The sequence below is a fragment of the Rhipicephalus microplus genome, chromosome 8, assembly GCF_043290135.1.
Source record: "Rhipicephalus microplus isolate Deutch F79 chromosome 8, USDA_Rmic, whole genome shotgun sequence".
Lineage (NCBI taxonomy): Eukaryota > Metazoa > Arthropoda > Arachnida > Ixodida > Ixodidae > Rhipicephalus > Rhipicephalus microplus.
The window spans coordinates 495,728-516,459 of record NC_134707.1 but is presented as its reverse complement, the minus strand read 5'-3'; the positions used below and the strand labels follow the sequence as shown (position 1 = coordinate 516,459).

The 20,732-nt window shown below is 44.6% G+C and overlaps 2 protein-coding genes across 6 annotated transcripts in view; one reads left to right on the top strand and one right to left on the bottom strand.

The window, feature by feature from the left end:
* Positions 1-3,851, bottom strand: part of LOC119163926 (isobutyryl-CoA dehydrogenase, mitochondrial) — a 109,408-nt gene extending 105,557 nt beyond the window's left edge. The window contains exon 1 of one of the 2 annotated variants that reach the window (XM_075872638.1): positions 3,676-3,851. In XM_075872638.1, the coding sequence (XP_075728753.1) occupies positions 3,676-3,778 (103 nt within the window). In that variant the 5' untranslated portion in view covers positions 3,779-3,851. The remainder of the gene's footprint in view (positions 1-3,675) is intronic. The other variant, XM_037415995.2, reaches the window with a different exon arrangement.
* The window catches only part of LOC119163924 (aldehyde dehydrogenase 1A1), a 638,180-nt gene that overhangs the window by 178,885 nt on the left and 438,563 nt on the right, over positions 1-20,732 (top strand). Inside the window, exon 1 of one of the 4 annotated variants that reach the window (XM_075872626.1) lies at positions 2,412-2,574. The exons of the other annotated variants lie outside the window; for them this stretch is intronic. Within the exon in view, the coding sequence (XP_075728741.1) occupies positions 2,427-2,574 (148 nt within the window). The 5' untranslated portion in view covers positions 2,412-2,426. Of the gene's footprint in view, positions 1-2,411; positions 2,575-20,732 lie in introns of those variants that run through there. 4 annotated transcript variants of the gene reach the window in all.

Sequence of the window (20,732 nt, the reverse complement as noted above, 5' to 3'; positions counted from 1 at the left end):
TCCCTGCGTTATCTGCTAGCCGGTGTTCTGTGTGCTAGCCACTTAAGTATTGGCGAGGACATCAAGTTCATTCTCAAAGGGCGATTTGCCCGCTCTATTAGCGCAAGTGTATCTGCCTGTACGTTTGTCTAGCATTATCTACAGAATCATTTGGTCTTGCTGAAGATGAAGAACAACGACTCAAAAGACCGTGCTAAGTCCCTGGTGGACCGGCAGAGGCCAACTGTAGTCCTGTACATGCACAAGGTCACATGCAGCCTGAAAAAAGTGGCTAGTTGATTCAAGGTGCCTTTAAATTTCTCCGCCCCGAAGATGCTCGCTCAGCTGAGCCGGCGCACCACACTTGTGGAGCAAAAAGAGGGCTGCCTCAAAAAAAAAAAAAACATGAAAAACGTTTTGTGAAGTGTGCCAACAATGCCGTGGACAAGATATCCCTGTCCTGCGGCAAAGCCTACATCGGCCAGACAAAGCGCTGCTTCAATAATTGACTCAGGGAACACGAAAAAAATCTAGGGGAGGAGTCACGTTGTTGACCACTGCTTGGCTAGCCCGCATTGTGAACCGCGATTTAGCTGTGCGAAAATCCTAGGCAAAAGCAGAAATAAAACGGCTCGCAAAACGCTGGAAGTATTTTTTTATTAAACAGCATGTGAAGAATCCGTAAGTGAAACCTATATTGCGTTGTACATGGCTAAATTTTAATTTATTTATCGTGTGGTTTAAATTTTTGTGGTTGTTGTGGCGGTGCCCCTGCGCAGGATGTTGATATATAGGTGTGCATCTCCCTTAGAATGAGTCCTGTTGATAGTTTGTGCCGGTCCTCGCCAGCCTCATCGTGTGCGTCGTTGCAAGGACCTGTTTTCTGTCTTACTGATTCCAAGTACTCTAAATCGTTACCCACTTTTTCTAACCCCCCCCCCCCCCCCCGCGTCGTGTTTTGTTGCGCACTCACGATGGTTTCATACATTTGCCGAATGTGCTGTGTATAGTCGTCAATCCTTCCGGACGCCCGGATCATTTCGGTGTAGATGCCACTTCGTGAAGTGCACTTGGCGTCGTCGTAAAAAGTAAGATATTGTTCAGATGCAGTGATTTAGCGGCTCAGTGACACGCGAAATTTCGCTTGTTGTAAGGTTTCTAATTGCGGTGCCTATTCAACGGTCCTGGTTCCACTATACAACGAACTGTGTCTGTCAAGTAAATTCTGACATTCCGGTACTTATACTGTTATTTAAACAGAACAGAAATTATGGAGTGACACGAAGGTGATAAAACTCGAGTCGTGATTTGAACATTGGGCGACTTTTTATGCAGTCACAGTCGATTTGAGTTCACCTTAAAGAATATGAATCCAGACAGCGTGCCTCACAGTTACGCCATATAATTTCACGCTAAACGTAATCTTTTCTTTTTCATTACTTTGAGTTGTTTTGTGTCGTTATAGACCAACGGAAGGGCGGACATTATTTGATAAAAAAATAATAATTTTGTCTCATAATATAACCGAGCCTTTGTTGGATCACTTTCCATGCTGATAATCAATCGAAGAAAGTTGTGCGCTAAACCGTTTTATACTGTTATTGGAGGAAGGACAAGCACGCTAAAGTGCTACATATCAGCTGCCCAGCTTAATTTCCTGAATAATTTTATGACCTCTCCTGCTTTATTTATGGAGAAATGAATAAGAAAAAAAAATGTGGATGCGTATTCGCGGTTACCATATTTGAGCTCAACGCTCAAGAACATGGAATTTCTTCTTACTTTTTTTAGTATCCAAGATGAGCATACGTGAAGCGAATAAAACTCAATCGCACTACAGCACTGCGTAGTAGGCGGTCCACAACCTCAACACTAAAAAATAAAAATACAAGAAACCTGATATAGTGCGAAAACGCAGTCTCCAAGAGCGGACAGTCCTTTCAATGGCATATTGCGTTTTGTGAATCCATTCGGCAATGGACAACACGCAAAATTCGAGTAGATTGCAGCGAACGCATTTCATTCGGGGACAATCCGCTGGCACCGCCCACACACACACACACACAAAAAGCGCCGCTGCGTACATTTGTATGCGCGCCGCCGCGGCCGCCTATACACACAAGGCCCAGGTGACGGTGCTGCCACCCGAAGCCCGCATTCGGGGTGATAACTACGCGTTGGCAGGCCTCCTCTGCACCCTTTTGCTACAGTGGCTAGGAAGGTACTTTTGCTGTGCTCACACATTTCAAACGGCGCCAGGTATCCGTAATTTTCTAATTTTAATTACTTTTTTAATGAACGTCAGAATTAGACCATGCGGAGGTTCTGCGAATCAGGACTGAGTGATGCAAGTTATCTTTATTATATATACGCAATAATAGTAATAATAATAATAATAATAATAATAATAATAATAATATACGTGGTTTAACGTGCCGAATCACGATATGGTTATGAGAGAAGCCGTAGTGGAGGGCTCTGGAATTTTTGACCATCTGGCGTCCTGCACTGGCATCGCACAGCACACTGGCTTCTACCATTTCTCCTCCGTCGAAATGCGACTGCAACGGCAGGGATCGAGCCCGCGACCTTTGGGTTAGTAGCCGAGAACGTCATATGTACCGTTACACCAAAGCGTGCAAAAGAAAACTGGCGCACATATCACTCGCATTGTTCGCACGATGTTGGTGACCTTGCGGTTCAGAGGCGGGCTGCTTTCGCGTTCATAAATACGCGAGCCATATGGCGCTCTGGATTGGACGGCAATATGTGCCACGGCTGATCGCCAATGTTTTCATTAATGCAACAGGACGTGATGGCATTTATTGATTGATTGATTTATTTAGTAATACTTCCAACCCTCATGGCACAACAGAAAGGACAATATACAATGAGATGCAATTCCGCCAATTACTGCATAATACAGTACAATTACGATTACTTACATAAAAAGTTGGATAATATTTGGCACTTCAGAATGCAAATAAGTATTCTTTTAAATGACAATTCAGAATAACAAATAGCTATTGAGAAGAACAGTTCAAAAACAATACAAAATTTTTCGGCGTATTTCAAATACCATGGACATGCATAAAGTAGGTTGCATGACTTCGTACAAAAAAAAAAAATTAAATTGGACAATGTCGTAAATGCGCCTCTATGGTATTTCCGAAGCCTGTAACATCTTTTAAAACTACAATAGCGTTTGTTCCACATTTCAATGACATATCCGAGTAGAAAGGGTGTGGAAATGCGTCAGTATTTGTTTGGTATTGTTTTGAGACCCAGTCGTGGTTAGTTCGAGAATATGTCTTGCCCGGTGCATGTAAATATTTTAACTTATCAACCTTAAGTTGATCGTTTGGAAATATATTTATACGTGAGCGATTATAGTTAGCGTGCACATTGTGTCATTGTCTGGTGACCTATCACACGCTAACATATATTATTTGATTACTAATATGATATTGTAAAATGCCCCCATGAGAATTAAACAAAAACTTTACTAGTAAAAAAAAGTTCTCTGCACAGTTTTCGGAAAAAAATGGACATAGGACGTTAGATCATTGAAAAGAAGCAATAAAGCAATTACAATGAAGTACTGATGCACAATTCCTTAATTACGGCACCGGTAGGAAAGCATATTGTCTCGCAACGCATCTGCAGACGAGGTGGTAGATAACGCATCGTACGTACCATCCAGAGCAGTCGACGCATTGCGGGTGATGCATTTATGCGGTGAAGCGAATTGGGCCCTGAAGAACTGCCGTGCCACAAGTGCCTTGCTAATAATACCCATGGCTGTGACCAATTATTCGACTGAAATGAGTGTGCGTTCCTTCGTTCTTGAATTTTGAGCAAAGCCCGGTCCAAGCAACGCGCACGATTTTTATAGGATCTCGGGACGATGGTGCAGCCATCTGTCGGAAAACGCGGTAAATAGCCATGCTGCAGTCTGAAACACTGTCACTTTCACAAATGCGAGCTCCCGTGAGCTGAGGCTATTTTTACGAGACGTTTCTGAGGCAGCCTGGTTTTTTACCAAAGAACACGCACGCCTACTGCCACGAACTATTAGCGGTTAAGCCACGTCTGGGCGAACCTTTGAGGAACGAACTCGACGGTTTCGCCGCGTCTTCGAATTTCGTGCGGCTGCTCTGCGGTGGTTCCTGAGTTGCAATGTTTGACTAATCGCTGGCGTAAATGGTCTCCGATATCTTCCTCATGATTACGCCGTCAAGTGTGTTTTCTTAAGAACACGCCGATCCGCATTAACAACGTGAAACTCCCGTTTCTCCAGAACAAAACGGTCGTTATACCGTCAGCGTCCGCAGCCACCGCGCTAGCAGAACACAAGCTGTAAAAAGGAGGGAAAATTGAACACCCCTAAAAGCACTTCAAATGTAGAGCCTGGGGCCACGTGTTCCCAAGTGTCAAGTGTACGTTGGGGTTCCTAATGAAATGTATTAAGGACGAGCAAAAGTTTTGAGAAGCCTCGGAAACTTTTTCTTGTGAGGAGTTTATGCAACACATCAGCGTTTGACAAACGAGCTCGGAAAATCATGGATTTCCGCAATTTTTCGCGCTGCTGAAATTGCCTCCGCCTTTTCAGCATGATCTGGGGACACGGAAGCATCGCTGGCAATATATTAAGGACGTTCCGCGTGTTTTTCCTTTTCTGAAATGCAAAACTACCGACTCGAGCAGAATCTACTTCAGGGTTGCCGAACCCGGTCGGCGCGAAACCTGCTTTGTGCGAATTTTTTCGCGAAGTTTCGCTTTTCATGAGATTCGTGTTTCGCATCTCGATCATGCAACGCTGTAATTTCGGCTGTTACGGGGCGCGCTAGTTTGTTTGCAGAGTTCGAGAATATAATCACTGATGGTGAATTATGAATCAAATTGGTATTACTACATACACTATGCGGAAACGTGCGCTACAGATATGTTTCTGTTCACAACGCATATTTTGCGACCTGCACAGACGAGGAAACACATATGCCGTACAACCATGCGTACAACTCTCAACGCTTCTCCCGAGGCTCCAGTGTACTGTACCCGAGGCGTTCAAACCCATTCTGAAAGTCTGCACCTAGCTTTATATATAGACACATGTACACATGCATATGAACACACAAGTGTATGAGTCTTCTTAATTTTTCGCATTTTTGTGTGCATCTTGTACATTACTACCATGATTTTCATTAGGGTAGCCGTTTTTAACGTAGCATACGTTCCCATATTTTTTGCCAAATCTCCCCCCTCCCCCATATCGAAAATGAATTTTCGACTATATGTCTGACGACATTTGCAGTTGTTTTTTTCCCTCTCATTCACTTTCATCGCATGATTGGTATTGCATTAGGACAAACGCTAGGTGCCTAATTGTCACACAATCCACTGCATCACCAAAAAAGAATTTCTACTGAGCTCGCTTGCTCACTTTACGAAAGTTATGTGACAGTTTAATTTCGTTTTGTTCTTGTTGACCTTCTCTTGCGGTTCGTACCCACTGTGGGGGATTGGCCAATAATTGGGTGGCCTTATGAAATATTATTCAGTTTTATAGTAAATGAAAGCATAAAATAAAAAATGTCAAAACTTTAGAAGGAAAATTTGATGCCCACTGAAATCTACCTAATACAAAGTTTTTGTATTAGTAATTGATAATAACCCAAATAGAAACCTAACATAAAAAAATAAGAAAAGTTATGCGTATGTTGACACAAAAGGATAATGACATAGATTAGTTTGCTAGTCTTTTGGTTTCAATCAGATAATTCCGCACTGCCACGCAATTTCTTTTTTTTTTTTTGCACTGGCAAAGTGTTCTGTTTTGTCGTCGAAATAAAATTCTTCTTCTTCCTCCTCTCATGGCTCACGCCCAGTGCAATAGATTGGCCGAGTAGTAGTTGATTTTGTTCAGTATTTTTTTTTTTTTGCATACTTTGGCTCATACCCACTGTTTTTTTTTTTTTTTTTCGCGTTATTCGATGACCAAAGACATCACAGATAAAATGTTTGAAGCAATAGTACATTTCCATTTCCACCGTAGAGGTGAGACAAACGCCATGACAGCACAATGTTTTCGCGTTAACTTGTAGACAAACATCCCACTTTTGCTTTCGACATTCTCATCATCAGCTGAGTGCACAAAATGGCGGCCTGTGTCGTGACTGCTGTACGATTGCCAGCGGAACACGACCTTGTATGATGCTTTCTAACGGGGCGGACTAAGTGCTCAGTGCGGTGCCCCGACTTTTCAGCGTAACTGCTATCGTGTACTGCGTTTTTGTGTGCGTGCGTGTGTGGTGTCTGCATCGTGTTGGGGCGTTGCACTTTGCGTATGCCCGCTTCTTCGCCAATTCGGCTAGAAGTAGTGATGGAAGGATGCGCAACACACTTGCCTGCCTGCCTGCAATATTCTTCTGTTGAGCACCGAGTTCACTCGCAGCACACGGCGCATTCGCTGTGGTAATCCAAAACCGGATAAAATGCAGCGCTGAAGCAAGTATCAATCGACACGAAGCTGGCGTTACTGAATTTTTTTACTAGGTCATTCATACCTGTTCAGTTCTGGCTGAGCCATAATGTGCCCACGGTTTTCTTTGTTACAGGCAGTGTTCCATTGAATAAGCCATGGCCGCTGGATAAAAATAAACGGGAGTTCTTTTTTTTTTTTTTTAATCCAGCGGCCATGAGTGAGCTATCGGGTACTTTTTGATTGAGTGATTGATTGATCAATATGTGGAGCTTAACGTCCCAAAACTACCATATGATCATGAGAGACGCTATAGTGGAGGGCTCCTGAAATTTCGACCGCCTAAGGTTCTTCAAGGTGCACCCAAATCTGAGCACATGGGCCTACAACACTTCCGCCCCCATCGGAATAATGCAGCCGCCTCAGCGGGGACTCGATTCCGCGACCTGCGGGTCAGCAGCCATCGTACACTTTGAGATGCGCTGATTGCACATGGAAACAAATGAAAGGCAGAGGTAGGACCCACACAAGCGTGAACTGACAACTTTATTCGATGGCCTAGATGGTGGCCTGGATGTCCGCTTCCACTGAGGGGAATTAGTGAGGGCATTTGTTATTTACTTCCTTCTCACCTCTGCATGATCGTAATTGTGTCATTATTATCGTCATCGTGTAGGTGCCTGCTCTGCCCATTTGTTTTCTGAGGTCTTATCTTGAATAAATGCCGTCGCAACCAAGGCATCATAATACAGTGACTATCCTTGCCTTTTGCTGATTTGTCCTTTTCTGGCCAGCTTTTTGTCAATTTTTGGAGCCCTCCACTACAGCAGCTCTCATAATCATATGGTGGTTTTGGGACATTAAACCCCACATATCTATCGAGCTTTCTGGGCTCTGATCGAGGGAAGCTTATGGAAGCTCACCACCACTGCTAATAAGATTTACAAAGTGTCGTACTTTGACTGTATCCTGACAGATGCACAAACTTAAAACCTATTAGCTTGTAATACAAAGCATATTTAGTTCAACAGCTTGCAATCACACTCTATTAAACTAAAAATAAATACAAAGGTGCATAATAAAGTGCGTTTCTGAAAATTTTTCACATTTGACGAAGCCCCGTGCATGATGTCATGTTCTGAGACAAACTGCCATCAGCGAGTTTGCATTCCAGGGTACTCGTGCATTTGCTGCACCATTTACAAAGGTAGTATAATTTAGGTGCTAGTAGTAGGGGTATCTACGTTCCCAAAATTTATCATAGCACAATTTTGTTCCTAGCTATGCAATAATATAAACCATGCAGAAACTGCAGCACCACACTGCTTTTGAAACATGCATTATCGGACACTGTTCCTATCACCTTCCTGACTGTTGTCTTAAATGTACAACGAAACCACTTATAGGCCATAAACACATGATATATGAGGTTTAATGTCCCAAAACCACTATATGATTATGAGAGATGCTATAGTAGAGGGCTCCGAAAATTTCGACCACCATAGGTTCTTTAACATGCACCCAATTCTGAGCACGAAGGCCTACAGCATTTAGACTCCAAAGAAAAAATGCAGCTGCTGCAACCGGGATTCGATCTTATGACCTGCGGGTCAGCAGCCGAGTACCTCAGCCACTAGACCACCACGGTAGGGCAGGCTATAAAAATAGTGCATCTATTACATGGCAGGGTCATATAAAGTGGAGTGGTAGGAAACCTGCGCTAACTGGAAACTACTGTGCCACACTGCTCCAATAGGGTCTTTGTCTAATTTGTGCCAATGCTGCGCCACAACCTGGTTCTAAAACCAGAATTGATTTTGACAACATGCATCGTGAGCTGATATTACGTGGTGGTTGCCATCTTTTACACATGCGCTGCTGTATCACAGATTGAGGGGAAACTGTACCATTGACAGTGCAACAGAAATAAGGGTAGCAGTGGCGTTGTGAACTAACTTATCTGACCTAAAGATGGCATTGATAAGACTATCGTCATTATTTCTCTGGGGCAATATGGCAGCTGCATCGGTGGCGGGTGTGGGTCGTCGGCAGGGGCGGATTATCAAGGGTTTGAATGAACTGGGCCCTCCGATTTCAGGGCCCCTTCCCAAGGGCCAGAAAAAATGACCGACTTCGTCGTTCGGTTCGAAAAAGTTTAACCCTCCTGCTGGATTCCCCTGATAAAAGAAATCGTCTATTTCAGTAATCAATATGCATGCTTCCAAGTGGTTGTTCGTTGCATATTGTGCATAATCTTGAAGTTAGCTCACACTTCTGCAGTCTGTGGTGAAAACCTTTTACTCGCTCAAGACCATTCATTGTGTAGACGGAAGGTGATGATCCAGCGGGTGGACATGTAGAGCAGCAGCCTGACAAGGATTTTAGCAGCTACGGTTCAACGTGCAATGTGAAGACACATAGAGAGTAGTTCTTGTTTGAAGTATTGTCTAATGCGCTGAATGGAAACAACCGGTATGAAGCTGACACTGAGGTATGCTATTGTATGCTTTCATTAGAGTGTAAACCGTGTAAACAACCACCACACCACGAAATATTTGTGTGGTACGGAACTTTATGAATATTCAAGGGACTCCAAAGGATATAAACAATGACGTAGCACATAAAATATCTGACACACAGGACAAGGGAAGGGACAAAGGGGTGCGCTTACTTTCCACAAAATTTCATTTTGAAGAGCTTACACACATATACGCATGAAATGTGAAAAAACAAAGTAGGGACCCACAATTGCCATGCGCGAAAATCTTACAATCTCAGGTAGGACAGTTTTTTTTTTTTTTTAACACAGACCAGGGGTGGGCGTGCTGACGCTGTCCAGCCCTAATCTACAAATCCTCTTGGCTTCGATAATCTTCCTTGTCATTTTACTCCTGTTCAGACCCTCACCGCAATTGCTTGAACGATGTGGGAGGTCTTCCGACGATCACTTTTGAACTTCTACGCAATGCACTGTATGGCACGTGCAAACATGGGCGTCTCAGGTGAACATGATGATTCTCTAAGCCGACCGGATGCGCGCAGCTTGTTCAAGATCACATAACACCGCTGCCACGCTCAACGATCCAGGAGGCAGCATGGTCCTCGTGACGCATTCTACGGTTAAAAAAAAATTTAGTGTGTGCACACTGTTGTGTTTCGGTTCTGTATTGCACTGTAAAAAGGCGCTTCCCGATTCTCGAGGGAAGATGTACTCTCTGGGAATAAGGGTAAAGAACGTTATAGGTTGTCACGGACGGAAGAAACGGACGCGGTGCTTGGACGGCACTTCTAAGTGTCGTATGCATTCCTTCTTCTCCTCTTCAACTTCTCACAGTTTAAGTTTCTTTCAGTATGATTCAATTACCCAGACAAATTTAATGCATTATGTGTCTTTTTGATAGAGTAAATTATGACGATGACAATCTCTTCACGTGGTCCGCAAGAAAGAAAATGCCCAGTGATAATAAACACTCTGCAGAGGCTTATAATAAATATAGCTTGTGTGGTTTGCAACTAAATCTAAAAAGCATCAAGTCTCAAGCATGTCCAGATGGCAAAGTGGTAAAGAAAGGGGGCAGGGTGAGGGGCCCCCTTATTTTCTTGAACTGGGAACTCTGCACTGTTAATTTAGCCTTGGCTTTTCCGGTGTGCACCCGCAGGTTTAGGGGTATTTGTTTACTGCTGTTGCGAGGTAGTATTCGTGCACGGCAACCTAACGTTACTATAAATATTTCTGCTATGTCGCCAGGTGACCGAGAAGAGTCAAGTGGCAAAAACATACCAAGCAAGTAAACTTGCATTGTTTAGTGGCAATTGTGAATGTAGCAGTATACATGTAAACAGGGAACACTGCCAGTCACAGAGTCGTACAATACATACGAAAAACAGTGATAGCCATCTGTTTATAAAATTACCCGCTGGAATTGTGCAACTATGTCTCTTGTTTCGTTCAGTCAAGACAACGATATTTACGCTGGGCGGTCCTTGCAAAGTACTTGATACCCTGCTACCCGTTGTCTCTCTGTAAAAATGCTCTCAAAAGATTCAGTGTCAGTAAGATTGGCCTGAGCCGCAATGCGATATTTTGACAACACTGGCGAGAGGCACATCGCATTGAATAAAAAAAAAGGACCCCACGCTGTTGTGCTAGGTTTTGCTTAATATCTCAGTGTTTGTGCCTGCACGTCCGACTGTTGTACGACCAATTCCGACCTACTAGATCAATTTCCTTTCGAGGTGCGTGTATTTGGGAAAACATCTACGGGATAATGTTGAAAAGGAAACTTCCTTTAAGTTGCAGAAAAGTTAGAAAGGCTTCAGAGACTTCATTCGATTAATACTTGGTGAATAATGAATGCCTTAGCCTGAGTCAAACATTTCAGCAAGTGACCATTCTTGTGAAAGTTGTCATGGATGACAAGTTCAGAGAATCAGCTACCCTCTCCCTTCCTTGCCCACTGTTGATCGGCTGGCACACAAGATAGAGGGTGCCTATGGGTGTTCCCAAAAGCACTCATTTGTAAAAAATAAATTATGCACTAGTGGACAGCACTTGGAATACACTGCACGTGATACATACGCAAACAATAAGGACATATGGAACACTAGTAAGACTAGACAGCTGAGAAGTGTTAGAAGTCACGGTAGCAATGTTAGTAAAATAAGCAGTGAGTAATCATTGCAATAAAATATTTATGATGAAATTTTCTGCGATAGTTATTCATAAAGTACGGCCCATTTCCTAATTTTTTATTTGCACGTCAAATTGAAAAGTTACGTCCACAGCACTATCTGTTAGTTCTCCGCAAAAGTACTAAAGTTATTATTCTGGCTCAGTAGTAATCTGCTTGTCGGGGAATGCAGATGGCAGTGTTGGTGAATATTGTTGCTCCCGCCTGTTGCGAGGTGCACACTGTGATTACATATTTGCATGCAAAAAAATCATTGGCTTCTTTAATTTATAAAGAGTTGTGCCTAGTTTATGGATAAACTGTGAGGAGTGACACAAGTGTCAGAACACGGTGCTGGGATTTCGAAATGGCTGCACAGATGTGTACAACAAAGAGTGAAGCGCCAAGACAAGACTAATTAAACTGTTCAAGTGGACTAGATTTGCTGACTAACAGTTAGTAGTCTGTAACACAAAGTTTATTTTGTTGGCTTTGTTACAATTTGCGCGATTCTAACTGATATGCCCGGATATCCCAAAGCTGAGTTCTGAAAATGCTTACCGATCAACTCGAGCACCAGGATGTCAAGTGGACAACGGATGTCACGTGGACAACTGGTAAGACAAATATGATTTGCTTTTGCACATTGCTGTACAGGCAATGATGCTTGATAGTGTACAGAATTGCAGAAACTACACAATTAGTACAGTGGTGCCACCACTGTTTTTGACAAAAACTGAAAAAAGCTAAAATTAGCTTACTCCACTTCGAAAATGATGGCTACCGTTTTACAAGTCAGAAAGGGCATTTTTAGAGTTAGATTTCATAAAATCTTGGTCACAGTTGCAGCTGATGTATACTGTGAAACGCTCACCAGAGTGAAAAGTATGATAAACACTGATGACGTCGCAATTTTTTTTTCACCCGGAATCGTCCTTCTCCATGAAAACGTGCATCCAATTCGTTGCACCATAGTCAGAACCAATCGTAAGATCCAAAATTTTGGTTGGGAACACTGATTGCCCACCCTACTGTCCTGACCCAGCACCCCGTGACTATTTACTCTTCTTTCAATTGAAATGGTGGCTCGGGGTACAACGTTTCGAAGACATTGAAAAATTGAATATCACCATTGGCAACAGGTTAAATTCCCAGGTGGCGATTTTTTGTGCCGAGGGACTAAAGAAACTACTGCGGCGGTACGAAAAATGCTAAGAAGTTAACAGTGACTCTGTATATAAAAGGAAGTAGTTTTTCGCTAAAATAAGTTTGCAAATAAGAATTTTTACTAATGCATATTTACTTGTTTGGAACCAAACGCCTTATTTTTTTGATTGCCCTCATGAAGTAGTTGTGCTTTGCACTGACAGAGAAATAAATGAGTTTCAGCAGTGTCTCTTAAGACTGTGCACCGATGGCACGAACTCATTTATAGTTAGTGCATAGTCATCAGAGACACTGCTCAAATGATGGCAGAAGCTGAACTCACATTTTCATTTTTCACTACTTCCAAACTGTCTGCTTCACTCTTAAAAACTAGCCCTTCGACACAGCATTATCAAGGATTTGGATCTTGTCTGTCTTTCGTGTGTAGCTGCCTGGGCTTCACTGGCTTCAACGTGTTCGGCCCGGTTGGTTTTGGCATCAAATACATAGTTTTTCTTTTTTCTTTTTCTCCTTTCATATTGGGGGCATACCTTGTAGGGTAGGAAGTTTAGATGGCGTGATTGCTTTCGGTTCTTTGTATTTTTGGCAAGTAGTTGTCACCTGATTTTCGTCGCTTCTCTTCTTCATGTTATCCTCTGTTGTTTCTATGCTTGCCTACAAAAAGGCCTTGCGTTTGAAATAGTGAATCCATTGCGAGTATAGCGCTCTGTGTGTGTTTCTTCTCTAGAAGTTTTGTCTTTTTTTTGCACTGATAAATCTGTCTAAATAATCTCTGAAAGTCTGCTTAGACTTGGGACCGAATTCCTTTATCAGCATACTTAGGAACCCTATTCTCAGCCTTTTCTCACTCTCATTGGGAAAATGGCGCCACTGCACCACTTGATCCATCCTTGTCTGTTAAGGTGCAAAAGGCACTTTCTTTTTGAAATTGTTCTGTCATCCTTGTTCTTATATATTCAGGTGCTTTGTCCCCTTGTAGCCTAACACCTTGAGTTGTAGTTATAAACCTCTGCTCGAGGCTTGTCTCATTACTCACAGATTTTAGATGGTTTCTAAGTTTTGCAGCTGTCTTTTTATCCTGTTTATGTACTTCTGCCGGCCACTGAGCCCCTTTTCTTCAAATCTTTTCATTGATCAAAAGGGATGCTTCGCTTCTGCAGCTTAGAAAAATGTCCCTTTTTTTGTTTTTCAACATCATCTGGTGATGGCAGGGCCACGGAAGGCAAAAGGCAGACAACTTAAACTTGTCGATTGGGACAAGTTCCGAAACATCAGAAAGGAGCCCGACCAAATGATACGGAGTATTGAGGAATGGACCGAAAAGTTAAAACGAGACGTGGAGGCTGCAGCGCAAACGGTGCCACCGGAGGCGTAGCTAGAGTATGTAGACAGTAAGCTTCTCCACATGTGGGAAGCTAAGGAAGGTTTACAACAGAGGTGAAAAAACCAAAGGCACAACCGGACACTTCATAGAAAGATAGCTAAATTGAACAGAGATATTGAGCAATACGCCCAGCAGCTGTGCAGACAACAGTGGGAGGAAAAGTGCAATGACATGGACAACCAGATAGGAATGGCAAAAACGTGGACCATACTTAGACATTTGTTAAACCCGGACGGAAACAAGTTGGCAGAAAGGCACAATATTAATCGGTTAATACAAAGATATCAAGGTACAGAGCAGGATTTCCTGAATGAAATCAAGAAAACATACATCTCTCAAGTGCTTGCCGTTACACACCCTGATTACACAGGGCTGGCAAATGATGATTTAGACAACGAGATCGGGGAGGCAGAAGTGAGGGCCGTCTTGCAAAAACTCAATACTAGATCAGCACCTGGACCAGATGCCATAACTAACAAAACGCTACGCAATTTGGATGACGAGTCCAAAACTAAGTTAACTGAATTCATTAACAAATCATGTAAGGCAGGACAGATTCTGCAAAAATGGAAGACGGCAAAAATCGTGTTAATAACCAAGACAGGCAAGCGAGTGCAGATTGCGGACTTGAGACCCATATCTCTCACATCTTGCGTGGGGAAACTCATGGAGCACATGATTCTGGAGAGGATAACTACCTATCTCGAGGACCGAGATGCGCTTCCTCCCACAATGATAGGGTTCAGGAGGAACCTCTCAACGCAAGACGCAATGCTACAGTTAAAACATCAGATTATAGATAATCCGGGAACAGCGACAAAGGCCATTCTAAGGTTAGACCTCAAGAAAGCCTTTGATAATGTAACCCATGCAACGGTGCTAAAAAGGGTAAACGATCTAGATCTGGGACAACGGACGTACAATTACGTGCGTAATTTCCTGACGGGAAGGAAGGCAAAGATCATGATAGGAGACCTAGTTTCAGAGGAAATTGAGATGAGCAGTGCAGGTACGCCGCAAGGCTCGGTATTATCACCTGTATTATTCAATCTGGCTCTAATTGGACTGCCAACCAAACTCCAAGCAATCGAAGGACTGAATCATACTATATAGGCAGACGACATCACCCTATGGGTGAGAAGTGGTAGTGATGGCGAAATAGAGGAAACGCTTCAAACAGCAGTCGAAACGGTCGAGCGGTATCTGGAAGGTACTGGGCTAGCCTGCTCTGTGGAAAAATCAGAGCTGTTGCTGTACAGACCTACTCGTAGAGGTCGCAAACCAGGCAACTCCCTGCAAGGTCTTGCTCATAGAGAAGAAATACAGTTAAGAACAGCCGATGGAAAAACCATACCCATAGTCGACAGGATCAGGGTACTGGGTCTGCTCATGAAAGCCAAGGGCAACAATGGAGAAATCCTCGGGCGACTGGATGCAACTGTAGCCCAAATAATGAGACTCATAAAAAGGATAGCAACTAAGCACAGTGGCATGAGGGAGGAAAACACGATAAGGTTGATACAGGCATTCGTGATAAGCAGAATAGTATACGTAGCGCCATACTTAAAATGGCAAGTCGCGGAAAAGATCAAGCTAGACTGCCTTACTCGAAAAATATTCAAACTAGCTATAGGGCTACCGATTAGCACAAGCACCGACAAACTGTTACAGCTAGGCCTGCACAATACAATAGATGAGCTTATTGAGGCGCAGCGTACGGCGCAATATGAACGTCTCTCTAAGGCACGAGCAGGAAGACATATTCTAGAGTGACTAGGCATAACGTATCACACGCAACACGGCGTTAAGGTGAACATTCCAAAAGAGACCAGGGAAACAATGATGATACCACCCGTGCCAAAAAACATGCACCCCGAACACAATAAAGCTAGATGAGAGACAAGAGCAAAACAAATACAAAAAATGTTCGGTAATGACAAGGACGCAGTTTTCGTAGACGCTTCTCGATACAAGCGCAAACGGGGGTTTACCGCAGCCGTAATCTATAGCAACAAACGCTGTACGACATGCGCAACGATACGCACCACAAGTACCGAGACAGCGGAAGAGGTAGCCATAGCGCTCGCTGTAGCTCAGACAAACGCAACCGTGATAGTCAGTGACTTTCAAACGGCAGTGAGAAACTTTGCCAACGGCCGCATCTCCCCGGAGGCACTACGTATTCTCAAAGGAGGGTGTCGAACAAGTCCCAGAAATACATATATTATATGGACACCTGCTCATGCCATCGTGGGGGACAGCAACAACGGGGCTGTACATGACGCAGCTCGAGGGCTCACCGACCGAGCTGCCTCTCAAGTGCTGCCCCAACCTCCTCCGGGGATTACGGCGTGGCAGACGAGTGGGAGTGGGAAGACAGAATGACCAGATACAATGAAATTACAAAACATTATAGATTACAGAGGGGCATATTCCCGCCCCCTCACCCAAAATTAACAAAAAGACAGTCTGTCGAATGGCGGCAGTTACAAACTAGGACATATCCGAATCCTGCAATATCGCACATTATATATCCTGATATATACAAAACAGACAGGTGCGAGCGTTGCGACTCCAGAGCCACTCCGGAGCATATGTTATGGGAATGTAGAGGGATTAGTACTCATAACAAGTATGCGGCCTCTGCTGACAGCCTTCGCGCGCGCTGGGAAGCCGCAATGCTCAGTTCCGTCCTCGAAGACCAAATGTGGGCCGTCCAGCGGGCCGAGGAAGCCACCAGGGTTCAAGGACTCCTGGCCGTAACCTAGGCGGGGCCAATCGCCCACCCCATCTACTCGCCGGACTCTGAATAAAGTTCTTTCCTCCTCCTTTTCCACATCATCTGTCGGTTCACCTCTTTGCTTAACATGTCTGTGTTCCCCGGAGTCTTCCTCACATTTTGCTATGGCTCTCTTAACTTCCTCATCCCATTACTCTTGGGTTTGTATCTTCTTTTCCGGGGTGACTTATCACGTGCCTTAGCAAGCTCTAGCTCAAACAGTCTAATTAGATTCGTGTACATCCACACTGTTTTGTTATCCTCAGTGATTACTTTCTTAATTTGTTTAGTAACCATTTCTATTTGCCTTTCCGAATGAAAATTCCCATGTACCTGATAATCTTGTCTCCTTCCAACTTTCATTGCTCTTTCAAAACTTAGCTTGATATGTTTGTGATCACTACCCAGACTTCTGGAGCCACCTTCATCTATGTGCATTCCTCTGAGCTTATCATACATCCTATGTGACATCAGTGCGTAATCTATCGTCGACTGCAGCCTTCCTACCTTCCATGTTATTTGCCCTTCACACTTTTCGGTACTGTTGCAAATGATCAAATCTTGCCTTTCACACATATCCATGACCATTTTGCCTGTTGGGTCAGTATACCTATCTATATTTTCTATGTGTGGATTCATATCTCGTAGTATAATTATCTTGCACTCTCCTTCTGATTCCTCTATGTCATTTGTTATACACTCCACCATTGCCTGGTTTGCCTCTCTGGCCTTTGCTCCCGTCCACAAGTACAATAAACCAAGGAGTGTCATCTGCCCAGCTACTTTCCGTTTTAACCATAAATGTTCTGTGCGTCCCTGTTTGACTCTTTGCCAACCCATACTTTTATGAGTAAATGCCCCAATGCCACCCCTCTTTTTGCTGTCTTCTGTTATATTGCAATATGCTCATACGTAGTACGGATTGCAAGGTGGTTGCTCCATGTCCCGAAGAGATATATCTCCACAACCCCATATATCATCAGCTTCTCCTACCTTAACTACTCTTCTGTCTCTTCCCACTTTAACCTATTTTCAACATTCTGCATGTTAATATACCCTACGTCTGATTTACTGGGCCCTTGTGCTTACGTCGATTTCTTCTCCCTCGGACCCTATGTGGCTTGAATATTGGTGCTCTTTCAGAATCATCTTTTCGCTACACTGTTGGCCTCAGGGCTCTGGGTCCCCCTAAAAAAAGCTGTGGCTTGACGACCCATCCTATTACCAAGCCTCCTGCCCGTCGCTTCACTGTAATGAATGTCATCTTGTGCATAGGGGCGAGCACAGGGCTCGTACACATCATGGTTCACCTCCATTACGCTGTATCCGAGCTGCCGGCTTATAGCCCTGATGACGCCTGGTGTAGTGTAGTGGCCTCAGGTGGGCAGGGTGAGAGTTTTTGGCATTGCAGCCCCAAGTGCTCTATTGTCTCATGTTCTGCTCTGCATAGGTTTGAGTGGATGCTTGGGTTGAAGAGACTAAGGTATGTGAGCGTGCGAAGAGCTCCCGCGCACGCTTTAAACAGTAGCTACAATGCAACACTGTTGTCATACACACATGTCGGGGCAATGGCCTCATTTTATGTACGATAAAGCTAAAGTCTACTCTTTTGCTCAGATCCCCTAGGTGGCGTAGGGTGGTGAGGAGGTGCTCACATCGCCCTTCGCTTTATAAAACGCTTTCAGGCAGAACTTTCATTCAAGTGTATTTAAAGAGTGCGTCATTTTTTTACTGAGTTTGCGGATTCGAAGGACGCGAAAATCTGGGACCTGCACCTGCTTCACGAGAAACTATCAACATTGGAAGACACGGCGTGCATGAACGCAGCTCACCGTATCACCGGCTTCGGTCGGCGGCGTCGGTAGGATAAATCGTGCAGGGTGCGGCGACGGGTGTGTGTGCATCGACTGGATCACAACCATTCAACTGACTTTCTCGGACATTTTCTGACCGAGCCAGAAGTCAATGGTGAGTGCCATTTAACCTCCCTTTCAGACTATACGCCTTGCGCAGAGGAAGACGAAGGTCAGCTCATTTTTCTGTTTTTACTTGGCATGCATGCATAAGAATGCCTAGAGATTCTTTGTCTATATGGACGTCGACGAAGACCCTCCCGGCACATCTCTGGTGTTGGAGAATCAACCTAACGATGCGAGTAGCGTTTCGTTAAAAGAGGAACCAAGCAGCAACACGCGAGCATCCAGCAGCGCCACTCTCGATAACAAGAACGACAACGATGCTGGTCTGGCTTGGACTTGGACGGGGGACGGCTGGCACACCGTCCTTTCATGCAGAAGAAAAATAACCATAAACAAAGCCAGAAAGAGCCCGAGAAGAGACTAGAGAAGAAAAACGAAAAGTTAGCAGGTCATCCGTCTGTCGATGCAGCACGGGACAGCCAAGTCCGCCGGGATTTCCAGCGCAGAAAACGCCGTGGCCTGAGGCCCCTTCCAAAGAAAGACATAAAGGTTATCCTAAGACTGCACAAGGGCTTCACAGTGAAAAGTCTATTTGGATTGGAGCTCTCTATGGCAGTGATAGAGGCCTGCCGGAAGAGCTTTGAAGGGGAAAATTTTTTGCTGCGGGTTCACGCCGGATCGAACATCATAATATTGTCCACGCTCCATAAACAAGTGGCGGGCAGGCTGAGAGAAATCAGCCAATTGAAAATCAGAGGACAGATTCACCTCTTTAATGCGTATGTGGCCAACCCAGAAGACGTACTGCGAGACATTGTTCACGGACTACTGCCCAGAACCACTCAGGCCGACCTGATGGCAAACCTACAAATATGGAGACAAGGGGTGAAGATCGTCAGTCCAGGCAGGTAGGCGAGATTCCTCAGGTCACGAACCATTAGATATCGGTTGCACCCCCACAGACACTGGCGTCGAAGGATGCACAGGGCCCACAATCCAGCCTCGCATGTCTTTGCCTCGTGTAGGCTGTACATGTCCGCTGATGCCGACAATTTCACACTCAGCTACTTACTTCGGCATCGCCCAGAGTCACACCTCCCTGCTTGGTACATTTGCCCACAAGTCTGAGAAGGACTGTCTTCTTAACGTTGGAGCAAAGCCCCAGGCGATTAATCTTATTCTGGCAGATGTCCAGTAGCGCCTGCATTTCCTAGGTGCTTTCTGCCATGAGCACAATGTCGTGTGCAAATGTTAAGCGCGAGAAACGACGATTCTCATTGATACCACTGGTCGTGTAGCGCGGCCAAAACCAAGGCTGGAGTTGATAAGCCTCCTCTCAAGGCTCGAGTCATACAGGATATACAGTAATTGTGACAGTGGGCAACCCAGGCACAGGCCTTTCACTACAGCAACAGGGTCTGACTGAACATCCCCGAAGTGCGCCACCACTGTGTTGCCTTAGTACATATGTCTCATAGACGAGATGAGGGTTTCTGGAAGGCCGAAGTGTATCAAAAAATCAAACAATGCCGCCTGCGGGACACTTTCGTAGGCTTTCTGCACATTCATAAAACAGCACAGCAGTGATCACCCTTCACCAGAGTGAAGCCTCTCTCTAGCCTGTAGGTGGAGACACTTCACCAGGCGTGCCGGAACTGCATTGGGCCCTGTTGCAGTTCGAGTGCTCATTCGCGCTATGGCACGGTTCGCTGTCACACTGCTCACTGCCTAGCGCGGTTCCTCTTGCCTTTCGCTGAGGGCAGGGTACTGTGGCGCAGCTGAGAAAGCATTTCTGTCTCCGTCATTTCCCACTAAGCCTAACAGTCCAATGATGTATCGTGTCAGGCGATGCCTGGCTTGCGCCACCAGCTGATTGGTGCCAGTATCCCTTAGTTCGGGTGAATTTTGTTGTCGTCTGTCCAGTGATTGTACATATTGCCAAAACTTCTCAGCTGCAATCTTCCCATCTTCATGCAGAAACTGAAATCGTACTCGACAATTTTCGCCTGTACCAATGCCTGTACTGGGTGCTTCAGTTCAAGGTACTTGTGCCAGGCGGTTGCTTGTTCCTTTGTGTCTGACGCTTTCACCATTCTTTTATGCTCCCTGTTCGTCTCTTGACACCTTTTCTAAGTCTCCTCAACCTCGCCATCCCACCGAACACTCATTAGCGCTCGTGCCGACTGTCTGGGACCATGTGTGCACCACTACCCGTTGTAGGGCCGACATGTATTTGTCATAAGTTATAGCTTCGGATTGAATTGGATTGGATTTGTAGCCATACCCTTAACGAGTGGGCATCAACAGATGGCCTGGCCTTGAAGATATACATTAAAAAATAAAGAAGAAAAAA